Source organism: Triplophysa rosa, unplaced genomic scaffold, assembly GCF_024868665.1.
Source record: "Triplophysa rosa unplaced genomic scaffold, Trosa_1v2 scaffold243_ERROPOS425983, whole genome shotgun sequence".
Lineage (NCBI taxonomy): Eukaryota > Metazoa > Chordata > Actinopteri > Cypriniformes > Nemacheilidae > Triplophysa > Triplophysa rosa.
Genome location: NW_026634260.1, coordinates 119,859 through 140,444, shown reverse-complemented (window position 1 = coordinate 140,444; position 20,586 = coordinate 119,859). Strand labels below are relative to the sequence as shown.

Genomic DNA, 20,586 nt, shown 5'->3' with positions numbered 1-20,586 from the left:
AGGAAAACAATGAGTGGGCACACCTTACCTTTAGTGGAGGAAGCGCGTACGTTCCGGACGATTGAGTCTCTGATGACCACAGCGTTGCATTCCGTCTCGCTGAGGGCTGCAAAGCGGTTCCTGGTCGGGATCTCGAAGACCGGTGGCGGCGGTTGGGTCATCGCTCCAGTCCTGGCTCACGCCTTTCGCCGTGGGTGTGCCGATGCAGGAGTGAAGTTCATTTGGGCTGATCGTGTCCTCGAAGCCTGGGCTCTGTGCAGAGAAACACGCGGAGTAGAAGTGGTAGGAGTATTACAGTCGCGATGAAAACATACCTCGGATCATCAGCTCGGGATGTTTCCAGTGCCGTTTTACGTTCTCGCAGCCGTGTCTGCTTCTCTAGTAGATCCTGGATCTGCTTCTCCACAGCCTCCAATTCCGACTGAAGTGCGAATGTTTCCTCATCTGCACTCAGAGGCACAAACACGTCTGAAACATTAGCCATTAGTGATGTAATAATGAGAACAGTGTGTTGAGCAGTAAGCAGGCAGGCTGGGAATGCTAACAGCCTGAGGCTAATAGCGAATGATCCGATAAAAATAAATTATCAGTGCATTTAAGGACGATTTTTGGTATGGGATATACTTAAGGATAAGTTTTACCCTCAGTGAATACCAATTAAAAACACAAGTCTTAAGATATAACAAGAATAAACAATGTTTTAAGAATAAGTTTGAAAGCGCTCAGACTAAAACCACGGGCTCTCAGCAAAGGAAAGTGATGTGCAACTCTAGTATTGTGACCAGTATTTACTGTCTTTATTTTTTTTTTAAAGCAAGCATCACTTGAAAGTAACCTTATAAAGTCAACAAGAAACACTTTTTTTTTGTAGTGGATGACTTTTTTTCTCAAGCAGTCTGATTGGTTAGAAATCCAGATCCATTTTCATTTTTAGTATAAAGAGGGTTAATAACATCCCTCAGCCTATTACTTCTAGCAGATATGTTGTCTCACAAAAATACACAGGGTATACACAGTGGTCCCCAAATTAGAAACTTCAACCACACTTTCGATGCAGGAATTGGATAACAATGAAATCAGCAAATCTGCATTATTGTGTTCCGGTAACTTTAGATGGTAGAGAACTGTGTCAGCACTGCCATTGGTTTGATCCCAGTAAACATGCATACTGTTAAAAAAATGTCTTCACTGTATGTCACTTTGAAGGAAAGCATCTTCCAAATGCATTAAAAATGCTTTTGATCAGCTGCATAGAAAATGTGTAGTCAATTCATCATATGAACTGTAAGTGAACAAAGTTATCCTTGCTTTGAACAAAACTTTTTTATGTTTTGCTTGAAAAGTATCCTATTTATTCTGGTAAGATATAATATATTTTATAATTTGTTATCTAATGATATTCTTACGCTTTTACTTAATAAGCATCCAGATATTAGCAGCCATATTTAGCCAGAATATCATGACAACCTTTGGTATATGCTTCTCCAAAGAAACCAGCAGTTCAGTAGCTTTCTTAATCAATGCAGTTTGGTGTGTCGCCTTCTAGTGGCCATCAGGGTTTCATACGTCATGAAAAACCTGGAAAAGTCAACAAATAAATCCAGAAAGTTTTAGAAAAGTCATGGATATGTGCTTTCTAAATCTCAGTTTGCTGCTGCGCAAGAATTATCTTTGACACATCACCGCTTTTTTCACTCCGGTGAAAAAAAGAATTATCTTTGTTACACCTTACCTCTGGCGTGGTCCTATGTAACAAACGAACAAAGAAAGTAATCTAACTCTGTGTAAAAACTAATTCAAAAACAGCGCAAATGCATCGGTGCTTCTTCTCTCTCTCTCTCTCTCTCTCTCTCTCTCTCTCTCTCTCTCTCTCTCTCTCAGTTCGGTGTGCCGACGGGGTGGGAACCGCACCTGCATGCAAGAAAGTGCATCCATGCATTTTTCTGACCACACTCCAGTGCGTATCACAGTTGATACATAGAAGTTTCAAATGTTAAAGCGGTTAAGTTTCGACACGCAAAGGACGGCTTGACGCGTCTTAATATGTAAGCTGCAACTAGGGGTGGAGCCGAACCCGAATACGGTATTTGGAAAGGCACAAATAGCGTGTTTTTTACTAATACTTATTTCGAACAAATACTTAAAAAAAATTTGTATTCGGGAACAAGAAAAACTTTATATCAAAAAGCTGCGTTTTCTCATGAGACCATGGTGGGGACTAAAAGAGGTGACTGACACAGGCTGCGCCACACAGCAACAGAGAAGGCTCGGCTGAGCGAAAAAAGACTTCACTGCGTGCATCACTATTTTTGTTGATAGATTTTTGTACCTTAACTGGGCTCCGGAGGCAGTTTATAACTTTTGGGAAGCAGAGTTTGATCGGGAGATTATTCCATTACGCTGCATTATTGACGTCTGCAGTCGGGTGCTCTCATGTTCGCTCTGTTTATGTACACTATAACGTAAATTAGAAGTGTAATGCAAAAAAACTGGATATTTACGCCTATTTTGAATTTTACTCGAATACAAATACAAATACTTTCCCCCCTCAACAAATACAGATACAAATACCGGCTGCTTTGCACACCCTTAGCTGCAACATAAAACTCTCCTGGACACTTAATTCTCTCTCCATCAACTCTTTTGCTCTTCATTTCTTCACTTCACTTTCGCTGGATAGGATTTTTTTTTCGTTTATTAAGAGTGTGGTTTATGGCAGCTGCATGTGCGGAACCCTTGTCAGGGAAGAAAAAGCAACGTGTTTTTTTAGGGATGCACCGAAATGAAAATTCTTGGCCGAAGCCGAACATGATGTGAAACACTTGGCCGAAGGCACGAAGGCAAAAAGAAATGCTTTTTTGCATTTCTTCTATTTATTAAGTCATTTGTTTCACTATTGCACAAACTGAATAGTCAAAATGTGCTTTTTATAATTTGTCTTGCTTTTCAATAAAATACAATACAACTTAATATAAAATTGAGCTACTCTGTACCCCTACAACAAAACAGTTAATTAAAAAGTGTCATTCCACATTAGGCCTATAAGCTAAAAATATGAATAAACTAAAACTGTTGGATTATTATAGGCTACATTGCAAAATGATTTGAGAAAAAAAAACATCCAATGCAAGCAATTCTGACTGATGCTGACTGACAACCATTTAAATTCACGTCTCTCTTCCAAACTCCGCCCACAAAAGCTGACTGTTCTAGAAGGTGCACTCGTGGACGTGAACATACTTTGACAAGTTGTTTAGTACAGGGAACTGTGTGCACGCGACCACTGTATGATGTCAAAGGATGTCGCGAGCGGCGGGGCTACTGTCAGACAGCCCGCTTCCGTCTTAAATAAAGTTACCGACCGGTAAAGACACTTTCATTGGGAATTTTACTTCCGTGCGGCAAGTCCCGTGCTGTGTCTTTCTCAGACACTTTAAAATGCTCCACACACACGCACACGCGCACGCACGCACTGCCAAAATGTTTGCGGCAGTAATAAAGCGCATGCTCTCTCTCTCTCTCTCTCTCTCTCTCTCTCTCTCTCTCTCTCTCTCTGCGCTAGTTGCTGCTTGATCGTATCATGAGTCATATTCGCTAAAATTTATTCGTCACTTCACAAATTCGGCTGAACACCGAACTTGCTTTTTTTGCTATATTCGGCCGAACATTTTCGGTGGCCGAACATTCGGTGCATCCCTAGTGTTTTTGATTCGATTGCTTTTCATTTACATAAGCAAGGGAGAGAGACAGGTTAGACACTGGCATGTTCGACATTCGGCCCTGCGCAGACTGATCGGCATAATGACATCATGTTCTGCAATCCACAAGAGCATTTAATAGCACACAGAGCAGTCTATTACCGTGGTTCTTTGATGACATGTCCAGATCGGTCTGCGCAACAGCGAATGAGGTTGAATGTTTTCTGCACCTATCACTCGTAAATTACACTTAATGATCAAATAAAGCTTTGCCAGGGCAAACGTTTGTTTTGGCGGCTGTCAAAATAATGTCAATGCAGGAAAAACCCTAAGACCAGCAGCAGTAAGAGCATCTCTGATAGAAAGTGAAGGGCGTCATTGTCACATTTATAATCTGACCAAGTTTCGTCTGTCACAAACAACTATTTTACATTTGTGCATATATTTATACTTGTATTTCTTATGTATAATAAGAGAACCTATTATTGTTACATACATATTTGTGTTATTTATATTATGCAACCGTTTTGGTTTAGTGTTATTCAATATTTATTTTATATTTAACCGAATTGCTTGTTTTATTCTTATTTTATATATGTATTAATATTTCTGGGTCATGAAATTTGCCTCAGTTTAAAAATGTGTACGAACCCTGGGTCATACATGCTCAGTATACTGTGTTTTAAGCTTATGCTACCTGTTGTCTTGTCACCCTTGCTCTTTTGTGTGGAATAGCTCAGACACCATCTACCTGTCATGATTGTCCATCCTTCATGCACCTCTGTCTCTCCCTCTTTCTTTTTATCCCCACCCTGTCCTCACTCCATCCATTTCTTCCTCCGTCAGATGCTCACACTGGCTCTGCTCCCATTCTCCAGCTTCCAAGCGCCTCCTTTCCTCACTCCGATGCCCCCTCGCAAGAAACCAAAAGTAAGTTCTGCGTCTGTGTGGCAGGGCAACAAGAAATCGCAACACAATCACATTTCATTCTTTAACCTGTTTTCTATGGAGGACTAAACCTGCAAAAATTATAAATAAATAAATGTATAAATAAATAAATATATAAACGAATAAATGTAATAATATGAAAATAAATAAAGGAATGAATGGTTTGATAAAACAAAATAATTCGTTTTAGCTATTATTGATCTTAGCTTTAACTTTTCTTTTCATTTTTTAAATTGATTTATTATTTTTTGTGTCCATTTTTAATTATTTTTAATTATTATTATTTTTTATTTTTAGATTATTTTATTTATCATTTCCTTTTATTTTTACATTTATTTATTTATATGTTTATTTATTTTTATATTTATTTATTATCGCATGTATTTATTTCCACTTTTATTTATTTATTCTTGTATTTATTCTTACTTTTCTGTGTCTTGTATGATAATTAGATGGGTTGGTCTTGCCTACTATTGGTTCAGCGTAGATTGAAGCGTTTGATCGATTACTCTTGACTTGTTTTGGACTAACGTCACGTCACTCACTGATCGTTTGCTTCGTGTATAACGTTAAGTAACTATGGCGGGCGCACAATTAGCTAGAGAGTTACAGCATTTAGCCAATGAAGTCGATAACCATGCATCAAATGACTATGTGTCATTCAGATTAGATGCACTTATTGAGGATTTATTACAGATTGACGGCGAGATAAATGACAAAGTTCTTCAAAATCTGTGCGAGTCAGGGGGTGCTAAGGTGGTGACCAAGTTCCGGTTACAGGTCCTCTGCCAAAGAGGTGCATGAACGACCTCAGCAGATTCGTCGATTCTGAAAGCACAAGACGACTTGATATTAAGATGTCTAATAAACACAGACTTTCTTGTTACATGATTTTGACATTCTTGTTAAGATTGCAAATTATTGGTATGATCGCCCGTAACGGCTGAAGCGAGGTGAAAAAATAAATAAAGCGATTTGACACGGGATTCGTACCCATACAATAAAGCGAGGCAGCGTGTCACTACGGTAACAATCACACTAAGCTATTTCGCAATGCTAGCTGCTGCGGATCTTTGCAATAATATCAAGATGTCACACAACAATATGCAGCTGGATGAATCAAGGGAATATGCCCGTTTTAACTTGTGACCTCTGTGTTATTTATCTCTTATGGAATGTAGTTTACGAGTACCGTTTAGTAACCACGTCTTTTTAGAAGGAATGGTTTCCATTTGATGGCCCCTGTAGTGAAAGAACGATGCTCATTACTACCGTGTTAACTTGTGACTTAAGTTCACTATGTCTCAATTCATTTACATTATGTTACATCATGTTACATTAAATCTTTACGCTTTTTCTAACCGAAAGGCTGCTTATAACTATCACTTTGACAAAGCGTTAGCTTGCGACTTCGGTTTACAAGCTCATCTGTGTAGTTAAACCTTATTACATTTTGTGCTTTATGATTTTCACCAGTTGAACTGTAACGCCACCATAGCACCCTCTGACTCGCACAGACTTTGAATGTGCTGCAAAGAGGCTAACAACCGAGGGAGAACTTTGTCATTTATCTCGCCGTCAATCTGTAATAAATCATCAATAAGTGCATCTAATCTGAATGACACATAGTCATTTGATGCATGGTTATCGACTTCATTGGCTAAATGCTGTAACTCTCTAGCTAATTGTGCGCCCGCCATAGTTACTTAACGTTATACACGAAGCAAACGATCAGTGAGTGACGTGACGTTAGTCCAAAACAAGTCAAGAGTAATCGATCAAACGCTTCAATCTACGCTGAACCAATAGTAGGCAAGACCAACCCATCTAATTATCATACAAGACACAGAAAAGTAAGAATAAATTCAAGAATAAATAAATAAAAGTGGAAATAAATACATGCGATAATAAATAAATATAAAAATAAATAAACGTATAAATAAATAAATGTAAAAATAAAAGGAAATGATAAATAAAATAATCTAAAAATAAATAATAATAATAAATAATTAAAAAATGGACACAAAAAATAATAAATCAATTTAAAAAATGAAAAGAAAAGTTAAAGCTAAGATCAATAATAGCTAAAACGAATTATTTTGTTTTATCAAACCATTCATTCCTTTATTTATTTTCATATTATTACATTTATTCGTTTATATATTTATTTATTTATACATTTATTTATTTATAATTTTTGCAGGTTTAGTCCTCCATACTTTTCATCATCACAATCACCAATCTCCAAAAATCACTGATCTCATTTATTTTTTCAAATTGTTCAGTAGTGGAAAAGGAAATTCTCGCTTGCTTCATGAGTCATAAAAGATCAAGGGGAATTCTAATTTTTATTGTATTGTACCATCTAGTATTGTTTTCTCCTCAGAAAATGTATGTTTTTTTACATCTTTGCTGGTTTTATAGATTTTCAGAAATTTGATATGGTGGTCTTGGCTTTAGTTAATGTTATGTGGGAGGATATTGGCTGCTTAAACAAAGAGGGCATCGCTTTAATATGAATTACTTAAAGTGGTTCACATCAGCTGGAAATATAGCTTCTTGAGGTTTGTTAGTTGTCTTATTGTACTTACTTCAAAATACCACATGGTGACAGCGTTTTGCACATTAGAACGAAGTGAGAAATGTAGTCTAAATGAATTTGTGCTCCCTCAGCCATCAGCAATAGAACTATAGCTGGTTGTCTTGTTAGTTAACTAAAAAAGATTTGCATTTTGTGGTGCACTTGGTAAACTGTATTCAGATAATATAATCAAAGTGTTATGGTTGCCACAGGACAGCCATATAAATACAAATAAAGTGTGGTTAACTTTACACGGCAGGGATAGACATTGTCATGTGGTTGTCCTTCGGACAAGTAAATTTGTCATTCACTGTTCCGAGTACAAACATTACTTGTCCGAAGATAAAAAAAAAAATTTCATTTGAAGTTTCAATATAATTGTTTCGTATCCTGATTGGTCAGGTTTGCTTATAAGCATTTTACCTAGTGTTCGCTGTGGCCACCTACATTTGTTAATACTCTCCATGATTGCTATAGAACAAAGGCAAGCAGTAATCAGGCCTGTACGTTTTACAGGGCCCTGATCAGTGCCAAACAGTTGTAGCACAAGTATAAAACGTCTGTTGTCATTTAAAAATATATGCAAGTGCAGTTCATCACATGAATAGGCAGGTAACTGACAAATGACATTAATGTTACATACAGATGGATAAATTGGGGCCATATAATTTCTAGTTTAGCTAAATTTGTTTTATTTTTTCTAAGTTTTGTGTATTTCATTTTTTTACTATACAATAGAGGCATATTTGTCCACAGAAATTACTGCAGTGTACTATAGTGATATTTACCATAGTAAACTGCAGTTAAATTCCTAGATACTACAGTGTTTTTGAACCTTACTATAGTATACCACAGTGTTTACTACAGTTTATCAATTTACTACAAGCGTATTACAATTTCCTTCAGGAAATACTGCAGTATTTTTTCATCTGAGTGTTCAAGTTAACGGGACTTTTATTTTGACGGGTCATCGGGAAGACGCTTGAGTTTTATGCTGCCTTCACGTGCTCTCGGAAATTTGGTAATTCCCACTTCTGATGTCATGATTCCGAGCTGGTTGTGTTTAGGTGCTTTGTCGTTGGAGAGCATGGAGGACGCCAGATTCATGCTTGCTTGTGTCTTGGGAAAATGTTATGTGGGAATAATTTTCAACCGTACATCCTACTGTATAGTTTTACTAGTCAGCTTGCTGACTATTCTGGAATATATGCCCTTTTCACAATGACGTCACTTAACTTCCGCCTTTTTGCAAAGCAGTGTATTATAACATCCGTCTTGCAACAAACAAGAAGAAGAAGAACTTCCGTTTTGCCGTCGCGCTGGAATTTAACAACAGTGAAAAAAAAAAACTGACAGAACACGTATTCAAGTACTTATCCTAGCACCTTCGCTAACACAAAAAGAAAACAAAACACTTACCTTCATAATCAAACAGGTACTGTTCAACGAAGAATTTGTATCCTTTATCTAGCTTTGTTCTTGTCGTTAGCGAAAATTTATCTGCAAGACGTTGTACATCATCTAGTATTTGTGGCAGATGTGCAAGCCACTTGGTAAACTCCATTCTGAGGCACTAGCGGAAGTAACTTCTTGAGTTTTACTGACGGTTGGCAAATCAGCTTATAGGTGCATTGCCGCCACCTTATGAACTGGAGTGCTAGCGGAAGTAATGATACACTGCTTCGCAGCAGAACGGAAGATGCGTGACGTCATGTGAAAAGAGCGTATTGGTGAAATACATGCTATTTTCGCAGTGTATAAAACATACAGTATGCTTCAAATGGTTATTCATACATGTAAATACGTACTAATTTAACAACAAGACAAGGCAATGAAGCTGTTGCGGAAAAAACGATAAATCATATCTGTCACAGCAGAAATCCTTCTCCATCTCGGGAACTCGGGTATTAAAATGATTCCCAACTTCCCAGTGGGAGACATGACATTAGAGGGCAATCATGTGCAATAGTGTTGTCACGATACTGGAATTTCTAACTTCGATTCAATACCTAAAAAAATATCGATATTCGATACCATTTTCGATACCACGGGGAATAAACTGCCATAGCAATAAGGCCCTAATAAGCAATAGCAATATAGGCCTTTTTAAATTTTATTTGAAGTTAAATTGAACAAGACTAGACAATGAGGTATATATTTTTACATTAACATTAGATTAACAATTAATAAATAATTTTACGAATACATTTACTATTTAAAATCAAAGTTGTATTTGTCAGTATTAATGGACCAGACCCTGTTGAAAAAACCAGCCTATGCTGGTTTGGTATGTTTTGATGCTGGTTTGCTGGTTTGTGCTGGTTTAAACTGTTCATGTGCTGGTTTAAGATGGTCATATGCTGATTTAAGATGGTTCTTAGCTGGTTTAAGATCAAACCAGCATCGATCAAAACATACCTTACCCAGCATATACTGGATTTTTCAACAGGGGAGCTTACATAAATAGTTGTATTTTTTAACTAACATTTAAAAGAGATTAATAAATACTTCAACAAATGTATTGCTCATTCATTGTTCGTTAATGTTAGTTAATAGCCTACATTTTTATTTGGCTAAATTGGCTTTTATTCACATAGGCCCATACTGTAGCCTAATCATTGATCAGCGCACATATAGACAGAAACGCAAACTTAAACGCAAGAACTGTTGCAGAGACTCCGCATCTTTCTAACATTAACAACTTTTAACCGGAGCGAATGAGACGAGTGGATGAATCATTGAACAGCGCACATACATAGAGCGCTATGGTAAACACTGGAGTGCAAACGTGTATCACACGCGAGAACTGTTGTGGAGACTTTACTCGCACCAGCATTATTTCAAACATCAAATTAACCGGAGCGAACGAGACGAGTGGATGAAATCATTGATGAGCGCACATAAAGACAGAAACGTGTGCATTAAATATGAGAACTGTTGCGGAGACTCTGTACTAACATAAACAACATATAACCACGGCGAATGAAACGAGTGGATAAAATTATTGATCAGCGCACATACATGGATCGCTATGGTAAACACGGGAAGCGTAACGAGCGTGCACCACGCCAGATGTGTTACTGAGACTGGCCATCTTTTCTAACATTAACACTATTTAACTGCCGCAAACGAGTCAAGTCTGTGAGAGGAGGCGGGGCTCTGTTGTTATGCGTTCACGTGCAGTGTGTGTCAACTCACTGTCGGAAAAGAGAAAGAGAGCGGGAACGCGCAGCTGATATCGATACGTGGGACATGGGTATTGGAACCGTTTCAGATTCTTCAGTATCGATACTTATCGAAATATCGATATTTTTGACAACACTAATGTGCAATGTTTACCTCAGAAACTCATATTCCGAGAGAACGTGAAGGCAGCATTAGTGTGTGCTTTTCCGTGAGAATTGCCCAATAAGAGACTAAAAAAAGTTGTTACGAAACGGTTTTTCATGTTCGAAAAAACTTTCCGAAACCTATATGAACACTGGGGGAGTGTATCGAGCACAGAAATAGTCTTTCATTTCTTCCAATTAGTGCAGCTATACAGTATTTGTAAAAACGAATAGAGACAGAGCGCATTTAGGCCACGCCCACACCAGGGGGTAAACAATCCAACCCTCTCCATTGAATTTCTGTTGCGGGAAGCTGCCTCCTGGTCATTTCTGACTTATAACCAAAAACAGAACAATGTCTAAAAGCTGCTGTGTGACAAGGTGTAAAGTAAACAAGCTAAAAAAAAAAAACAGAACTAAGTTTTTATAAGCTACCGAACCGTAAAAGCCAGACTTTAAGGAGACAAAGGTGGATATATAGGCAATAAGACGTGAAGCATCAGCAGGAAGAATGGGTAAATTGCGGGATCCTGACACACTCAGTATGCCTAACGATGCGTGTACAGTTAACATTTTGTCACTGGTCAAATAGTCAAATATCCAAATGTCAGTTATATATATTATATTTCTGTAATTTAAGCTCTAAACTGTAGCATTTTGACAGTATGCAACTTGTTAGAATGTGGATAAAGCATAAAGCTATGCAGTAACGTTATGTTTGCTAACATTAGCTGGTATAGCTAACAGCTTTCGAACAGCTAGTCCCACCATCATTTTGGTAAAAAATAAAATGTTGCACTCCAACTTTGTGTCCTTAAACGTTCGTTTTTTTGGGTCAACAGCTTATAAAAGTATATATAAAATTATAAAAATGTTTACTGTAGGGCTACACATTGTCTCACAGCAGTTTTTTAAAATTGTTATTTTTTTGTTATAAATCAGAAATGACAAGGAGTCAGCTTGCCGTAATAGAAAGTCAATGGTGTGGTTTTCAGATTATGATGCGTTGCAATCTGTCTCTATGCAACAAAAAGCACTGGATCCTCCTGCGTGGCGCGGAGGCTGTAGGTATGCAGCCTTGTTTGAAAATGTACCAAGCGATCTGGTTAATTAAAACTTAAAATTAATTATTTTAAGTCATTTTTGATCTTTAAAAATACATTTAGAAGCAGACAACGCCATTTGTGTTTGTGTGCTCTGGTCTTAATAATTGCATTATGTAAAGGTATTTTTGTTGTGCTTAAAAAAATTACGAAAAATTACTCTCCTTAGGCCTACTCTTGTTTTCATTAACAAAATATTTAACCATTATTATGCATACATGAAGAAACAAAAAGGGCAAAACCATAGAAAAAACCCACAAACATCTCGGTTGCTTTACTCTGCGGTAATTTTAAAATGACAAAATGGGAATATAACGCTGATCATATGAGTACAGTAATCAATAGCTAGTCCTTTAAAACTGGCCAGTCCTGTCAAAGACTAGAAATCAGCTGTAGTCCTAAGAAAAAATATTTACGTGTGTTGTGTCCAGTCTTTGAATGTTTCAGCTAGTGGTTAAGTGTGTCCCTGGCTCAAAAGTATTTCAAAGACAAGTAAGAGTACTATTACACCATATTTTTTTATAAAAAAGTTTTTCATTTCAGTCTAAACGTGGCTAACGTTTATTAATTTTCTCTTTATTGTAGCATAAATGTTATGTTATGCATAACATGCCACGTATCTGATCTGAGCACACAGTCGGTAAAAGGAGACACATGCTGGGAGTGTGCGCAAACAGTCGATGAAGCTGGCAGAAACGTAGGCAGCATGCACACAGAGTACGGGCAGTTGCGTAAAAACAGCTGTTAAATGAGCTTGCCCATGATGCAACAACAAACGATCAGCCCGTGTAGTTGTTGTGGGCTTGGTCAGCAGGGTCGCTGCTTTAAAGACTCGTTATTTGTAATCTTTTTTTATTGAAATTTTATATCAAATCAGTGTGTGCAGTTCACTTTTTAGGTAAAATAACTGAACAGTTCTTATTGCGTTTGCTGTTTGCATTAAAAACATTCTGCTCGAGCTTCGCTTGCCGCTCTGATTCTGCGCACGTGGTGAAGAGTTCAGATGCAAAATCCTCTAAAATCAACTTCCGGCAACAATGAGATTATGATGGTAAGTGAATGCTCTCCACACATAGTATATGTTACTCAAATAATTTTGCTTCAAAACCCAAAAATACCACTCCTGAAATATCTGGTTTTGCTGGAAGTTAAGTTAAATGGAGGAACCTGATAAAAACCCTTGTTTAAAGGTGCAGTGAACTAGGACCACAATTTTAACCCAAGCTTTTGTTATATAAGAGGGAATCGTATTCAAGCGAACATCCTGTAAGTGTCAGACCTGAAACGCCCTTGTTACTGAAATAACTGTTATTGACACGAGGCTCAGCGAACGGCAGGTCCTGGAATGCACCTACTGCATAAATTAAACACTGCCTCCACAGAAGAATATCAAGGCCTACTTCTCGAGCCCTGCCCACTGGTCGTTAAAGATCGCAAAATATTGTGCAGTGCCTAGTTGTGGAAGAACACAGTCGCTGCATAACCTTCCTTCGGATTCCGACAGTAGGAATGCGTGGTTGAAGTTCAATTTTAAAGATGTTCCAGCTCACGTGGAATCTCACGGTGATCTTCTGTCCGGTTCGCGGGTCTTAAATGCTGACATGTACGGTCATATATCACTAAACATCATACAACTATAGGCTATACAAACTATACGCAAAGCCTTGCCATCACATCCGGGAAATAAGTCCGTAAATTTGAGTAAAATCACGTTACGTAACGTTACGTGTCTAACCAAATTAACAGAAGGCTCCAACTAAGTCAACTACGCAAGCTGCTATCCAATCATAGCACTGGGCATTTACTTCCAAGTCTTCTATGCGGCCCGGCCTTAAAAACCGAGCGTTTCTTCAGCCGGCCTCAAAACCAGGGTAGAAAATAGCCTATTACGTATTGATTTTGATGTTTTCGAATGTAAAAACCATGCGAACGTCATAAGTAAACATCAGACAATAGTATAAAACATTAAAAAGGGCCAGTTCACTGCACGTGAGCAATTCCATGAAAATGTCAACCTTACCATGAAAAAGTTTCTACTAAAAGAACAAAATCATTTTAAATTTGTCCATTTAGGCCTGCTTTATATTGTATTAATGTACTTCAATAAAAATTTTAAGAAGTTGCCTTGATTTCCCACCCACATCAGGTATATATACAACAATATATCCACCAACTATTTTTCAATAGTTGGTGGGATCAAAAGCTCCCTTTTTTATACTTTGTTTAAAAAAGGCATTTTGCAGAAAGATGAAGGCATGTCATTAATGCAAATTAATGCACTCACTCTGTCTTACTATTACTGCCTTGTGAATTTATAATGGCTATAATTAGGATGTCACAACGCTTCACTGCTGTGTCACGTCCATAACGTTTTAAAGTTTAAGTTTATGTCATATAATAATTACAAATACAAATAACTTAAAACTTAATATACAAAGTCAAATATGTATGTTGATGATTTTAAACAACAATTCATCCCACTTATTTGCTCTGAACAACCATAATAATTTGTTACGGGCGTGACAGTTTTAAGCACGTAATATTGAATCATGTATCACAGAACCAGATGACATGTTGTGATCTGTTTTAAATATCATAATATTTGTACAAATTATTTTGTCCTATAACATTTTATAAATTACTAACTCTATTAATTAATAACAAATTATGAGAATGTCGATATCATAGGGATATACAGATCGCCACACTGTCATTGTGCTTGCAGCATTCGAATAGCGTTCATCTGATTGTTTACGTCCTACCTTAAAAGGCAAGCCTCTCTAGTTGATGCATTTTCCCTCGCTTTCTTGCCCGTGCGCTCCCCCTGTCGTTAAGAGCAGCAATTTCTGAGGTGATACAAGATCTCCAGCTTTTGGATAGAATCTACTTTTTATTCACACTAATTTGTAAGTAATTTTAATCACACTTGTAAACTGTGTTCGAGAAAATTGGATAAATTATTATTTAGGCATTACTTTTAATACCTTTAACAACATAGAACACACTGTGGTCATGAAGTTAATGATCATTTGAGTCAGTTTTAAAATTTTTTTATTATTTGCAAATACTAACAAATATTAATCAACATACTAAAAAGATCAATTTATACAGTCACAATAGTAATACATATAATCTCATTTTACAGTACAATGGCAAAAACTAATGCTGAAAGACAAAAGGCATTCAGAGAGAGGAAGAGGAATGACAACATTTTTAAGGAGAATGAAAGAAAGAGGAACCTGGCACAAAGACAAAAAAAGAAAGAGAAACAAGTCAAAACGAGAGGCAGAGAGAAATAGGGAGCTTGCTAGACAAAGGCAGAAGAGAAAGCGTGAACTGAAGAAGTCACAGGTTGACGTTTCATTCCAGGAGTCACCAAAGACATCACCATTTAAATCAAGACAGTCTCTAGGCAAAGCAGTAAAACAAGCACTCCGAGCTTTACCATGCAGCCCTAGAAAGAAACTTGCAGTTGTAAAAAAAATTGCCATGTCACTGTGCCTTCCTACAGAGAAAAAACAAACAAATCATATGAGTGCTACAAGTACTACATGTAATGACGTCAGGGCATTCTTTGAGAGAGATGACATTTCAAGGCAAGCACCAGGGATGAGGGACGTGGTCATAGTCAGGGAGGGAGGAGTAAAAAAGAAGATGCAGATACGGCATTTAACAATGTCTATACTAGAGGCCCTATCGCTGTTTTAAAAGTGAACATCCGGAGTCTATAATTGGGAAATCTAAATTTGCTGACCTTCGACCATCTCATGTATTGCGTGTTCGGACACTCCAAGAAATGTGTGCCTTTGCCGTTACCATGAAAATATTAAGTTAGCCCTGGACTGTGTGCAACACGTCATCCCAAGGCGAGCATTTCAGAGCACACATGATTTTATTAAAGCAGTCGTCTGCAGTCCTGATAGTCCCCGCTGCATGTTAAGTGAGTGTGATGAATGTAGAAATTGTAAGCTTTTGGAAATGCACATCCTTGGTCACATTCCAGAGGAAGATAAGCAAATTAAAGTCAAATGGTACACATGGGAAACAACAGCATCTCTTCCGAATAAGGTCCAGAAGAGTGGCTCACTGGGTAATGTACTTGATATTCTCAAAACAACTGCTGGGAAATTTCTGCACCACTGTTTTGTGAAGAGACAACAAAGTGCATTTTTCCAGACCAAAAACATGCAAGAAAAAAACAACATGGAGAGTGTGGTGCTGCAGATGACAGATGTCAGTGACAGCTTGGAACATAACAAGAGGTCCGTAGCAACGTTCCTCACCAAGATTGTACAAGACATTGAAAAAAAACATCCTGGTATGAGAGAGATGCATATATTCAGCGATGGAGCTGCCTCTCAATTTAAAAACAAGTTCATCTGGTGTTTCATGTCAACCACATTCAAGGAACTATTCCCAAATATAACACTGCAATGGCACTTTTTCACCACTACACAAGGTGTAGTAGCAACAGTTAAGCGTGCTGTTAATACAGATGTCCTCAGCAGACAGGCAATTCTTGTAAATGATGCTGCCTCATTTGTAGATTCTGCAAGGAGGAGTTGTCCAAACATTAAAATCACACTGATTACATCCACTGAAATTACAGATTTTGTAGAGCATCACAAGCTGGATGATATGTGGGCCATTACCTCAGCTGTTCTGGGCACTCAGTCCATCCATTGCATTCAGCCAGTCTCCTGGGGAAAAATATGCCACAAAATCTATTCTGATGCAGATCAGTCAGGTGTCCACACATTTCTCTCAAAAGCTCAGTTAACGTCTGCAAAGAACATCAACACTGGAGATTGTGTAATGGTAAAGTTCAGGGCAAAGAAAATATTTAGACAGTTTGTCGGACTTGTGAAAAAACAAGACCATGAGGCATTTGAAATTCGGTTCTTGAAGAGGAACGGCAGTGCTGGATATGTGTACATCTTACCTATGGTGGAACAACTAGCTTGGGTGACAACTAGCCAAGTGGTTCAGACTTTGAATCCACACATAGACACCAACGGGAGTTATCACTTTACAGAAGTAGTCTTGGCAGAATAGAGAAAGGAAAAATAATATGAATTGTCATCTGGTCATTCTAACTAATCAAATGTGTTTGTAGTTTTTTGTATTCACATTGTTTGTTTATTCACATTAAATGACAAACTTAACAGCAATGCTATTGTTTTAATTGCTTACTGTGTTTCATAATTTTAACATATTTAAAAGTATTTTAGGATATGCAAAAGTTTAGTCAACAATTACAGTTTTTCTCGATTGCTAACACACAATTCATGAAACAACTCACCATTTTCTGACAACTATAAACACATTCTCAGAACAATACACCAACTTGTACAAACCCCACACACAAACAGTCTCAATTTGCAAAGGTTTAACCATGTTCTCATTCAGAAAACACAAACACACAATATAATGAACTGAAGTGTCAATATGTAAACTCAAATAGCACACATTTGTCCATCAGTAAACATTCAGTTGCAAAACTGATGACACACCAATCAGAATCTCAGGATAATATCAATAGGTGCACAGGTAATTGTGCATCCTAGAATCATCTACTGGGCTTTATACTACTTACTGTAAACATACAGTATAATTACAGTACACACTTTATATGAGAGAAATTTCTCTATTCTGTATCCAGTAAACTGTAGCACGTGTACACCCTTTTTACCTGTTCTGAATTTTTGCAGAAAATACGGAATACTTTTACAAAATTGGGTCAAAGGTGCAAAGGTGTATTGACAAATTGCTTCACTGTATTGTTTCCTTTATCTTCTCTGTAAGTCGCTTTGGATAAAAGCATCTGCTAAATGCCTGAATGTAAATATTATTTGTGCAGTTGTGTACCGTGTTGTGTTGCATGACCAGTTTATATTGTTCTTTGGTTTTTGAACTTCTCTTGTCTTGTGAGATCATCTTCATCTACTTTACAGTAGTGTAATGTTTTATTTTTTATTTTTTCCTAAAGCTCATTCTTGCACTTTGCTCTATGTGCACTTTTTTATGTTGTATATACTAATAAACACTAAGCTGTCAAATTATTCTTGAATCCCACTAAGAGTTTTAGTAACAGTGTTTTGAATTGATCTCACCAGTGTCTAAGACTATGTTGCAGTGTGGGTGATTTTGAGGGCTTGTAAGTCATGTCTGCAGGAAAAGTTTGGTTTTTCAGCAAGTTTGAATGGTTTTGAGAAGAGAGCTTCATTTTGACCTGACAATAGGATGTTTGGAGAATTGGGTGAGATGTTATGGATTTGTGTTTACTGTTTTGAGAATACGAGGCATAATTTCAAGAAATGTGTTTAAGCAATCGAGAAAAACTGTAATCTAAGTATGTTAAGATTCCATGAAACTTTGTTTCATAAACATTTTCATAATATACAATAAATGGTACTGTTTGCTCACCTTTTATGGAGTCTGTGTCACACAGATTGTTTCTTCTCTCCTCCTCTTAAGTGGAATCCAAATGACAGACGTTATTATTTTGGATGGTGATGTGATTGTTTTGACGCGAGGTTAATACGCACGAGCAGACCACAGGACAAGTCTGATTTTTTATATGTACACAATAATCTTTTACACGTAATCCATTTATTTGTAATATTTGTCATTATTGTGTGCTGCTGCGTGTCTCTCTGTGTGTAATAAGCAGAATGTAGACACGCTGTGCACCCATCAATTGGCATATTACTAACGCGCTATTTAAATAACTAAAAAAAATTGCACTCTTGACTTTAGATCAGGTTTCAGTTGGTGTTACGGTCCTCGATATGATGGTCTAGGAATTTAAAGGTACGCAACATGAGAAAAGGACAACGGGAAACAAAGACACGTCATCCAAGTAATTTATTCCCCCACAACATACTCACAATAATAACAACAGAAGATCGAGACAGGGAGCCCAGCAACAAAAGATAAGACAGAACTAAACTAACAGGGTATGCTGGGTCTCCCTGCTCTAAACTGAAAAGTATAAACGGAGAGCAAATTAGAAGCGTGGCGTTGTCAGCATGAGGAAAAAACGGCGGCCTCCTCCAGCTTCACCGCCTTCACTTTATCACCAGTCTTCTCCCAGCTCAACCAATAGGGCTAGAGAAGACAAAGAAAATAACATCAGGGCTAGTAATTAGTTAAGGACTCTGGGCCGGCTTCCGCGAGAGATGCGCGTAACAGTTGGTCAGTGGCGCAGTCACTGTCAGTTGCCTTAAAATTGCAACGTGCCAACAATGCACCTGAACACTATTTTATAACACTATAATATGCGCCTATAGGTGGGTACACAGCGCTCGTACATTCTGCTTAGAGGGACGCGCAGCAGCACACAAACCTGTCCTGTAGATGGTCTGCTCGTGCGCTTTAACCTCGGAAAAGCATCCAGTCTTTGCTCTTGCAAATTCTGCCGTGTAAATAGCGTATCGGCCATGGTGCAAGCGCAACTGGCTTTTAAAGGGAATGAGAGATGAGGCTCTGATTGGTTTACGGCAAGTTTTTGCCCAAAACACACCCATGACTCATTAAGAGAATAGGGACAACCCTTTTAGACCATGCCCCTGGCGCGCTGACCGTTTTCCCGTCCTTAAACTAGCAAAATTGGATTCGGACACGCCTTAAGTGCACTTGCCCTGGGCTTTAGACCACGCGCTTAAATCGTTAAAATAGAGCGCCTCGTTTTCAGACCAGCACGCCAATGGGCGGAAATGCATTTGCTATTTAAACATGACGTGAAAATGATAACTGCGTTGGACTGGATCTAGCAAAAAACACTTTTTTTCAGGCCCTGCAAGCTCTTGCAAATGATAGTCAATTTTTGGGAAGCATGTAAAATGTAGGCCTATTAAATTTGCCAGACAGTCAACAGTTTAAGTTGGGAATGTAATTTTATGATCTTTTTTAGCACAATACCTTCACTTTTTGTGATTAAGTATGTATACTGGAAAAGCATGAAAACAAAAATTGAAATTACTGGAAAATTGCTGGAATTTGACTTTTTAAAAGGTGTAAGAACCCTGCATCATTTACTCACCCTCAGGTTGTTTAAAACTTGTATAAAAAACACAAAGGAAGATATTTGTAAGAATGTCAGTAACCAAACAGATCTCATCCCTCATTTACTGCTATAGTAGGGACAATAAATACTATGGGAGTCAATGGGGGATGAGATCTGTTTAGTTACTGACATTCTTACAAATATCTTCCTCTGTGTTTAGCAGAACAAAGAAATTTATACAGGTTTAGAACAATCTGAGGATGAGTAAATGACAGAAATTTCATTTATGGGTGAACTATCCCTTTAAGTAGGAAAGATTGAGAACTGACACATTTCTGAATTGTCCAAAAAAGCCTACATAAAAGCTGCCGCACGCACGCACACACACGCACGCACGCACGCACGCACGCACACACACACACACACACACTTCTATACGGGGTTTATGTGTATTACAAGGACACTTCAGCCCAAACCAGATGTTTGCTGTATTAGGGGGACACGTCGCCTTTCCACTTGCTCTACAGAGTTGTGGTGCACATCAAACAATTTATTTTTACAGATTTAAATTTATTTACAGATTTCACTTCAGATTAATTAACACACAACCCAAGTTATAATGTAACAACCTGACAAAATACACAATTATGAGGACATATTATAATTACATGTAACACAAACCGTTATTATAAGGACAGAAGCTATAACACACACGTCAATAAAGTTTATTGAAGGGACACACATGAATTAATAGGTCATAGCTAAACACATACACAAAATGAAGGCATTGTGTATTAAAAGGACATACGTGATCTATAAAAACACTGTGCTACATATGACATAACATTATTCTTTAATATGATTGATTTAAATCAGCTACCCCACCAGCTATCCTGTCATGAGTGTATTATATTTAGAC

The 20,586-nt window shown here is 37.6% G+C and overlaps 1 protein-coding gene across 1 annotated transcript in view; it reads left to right on the top strand.

Annotated features, from left to right (window-relative positions):
* Positions 1-20,586, top strand: part of ryk (receptor like tyrosine kinase) — a 159,320-nt gene that overhangs the window by 38,841 nt on the left and 99,893 nt on the right. The window contains exon 8 of the mRNA XM_057327515.1: positions 4,545-4,628. Coding sequence (XP_057183498.1) covers positions 4,545-4,628 — 84 coding nt within the window. The remainder of the gene's footprint in view (positions 1-4,544; positions 4,629-20,586) is intronic.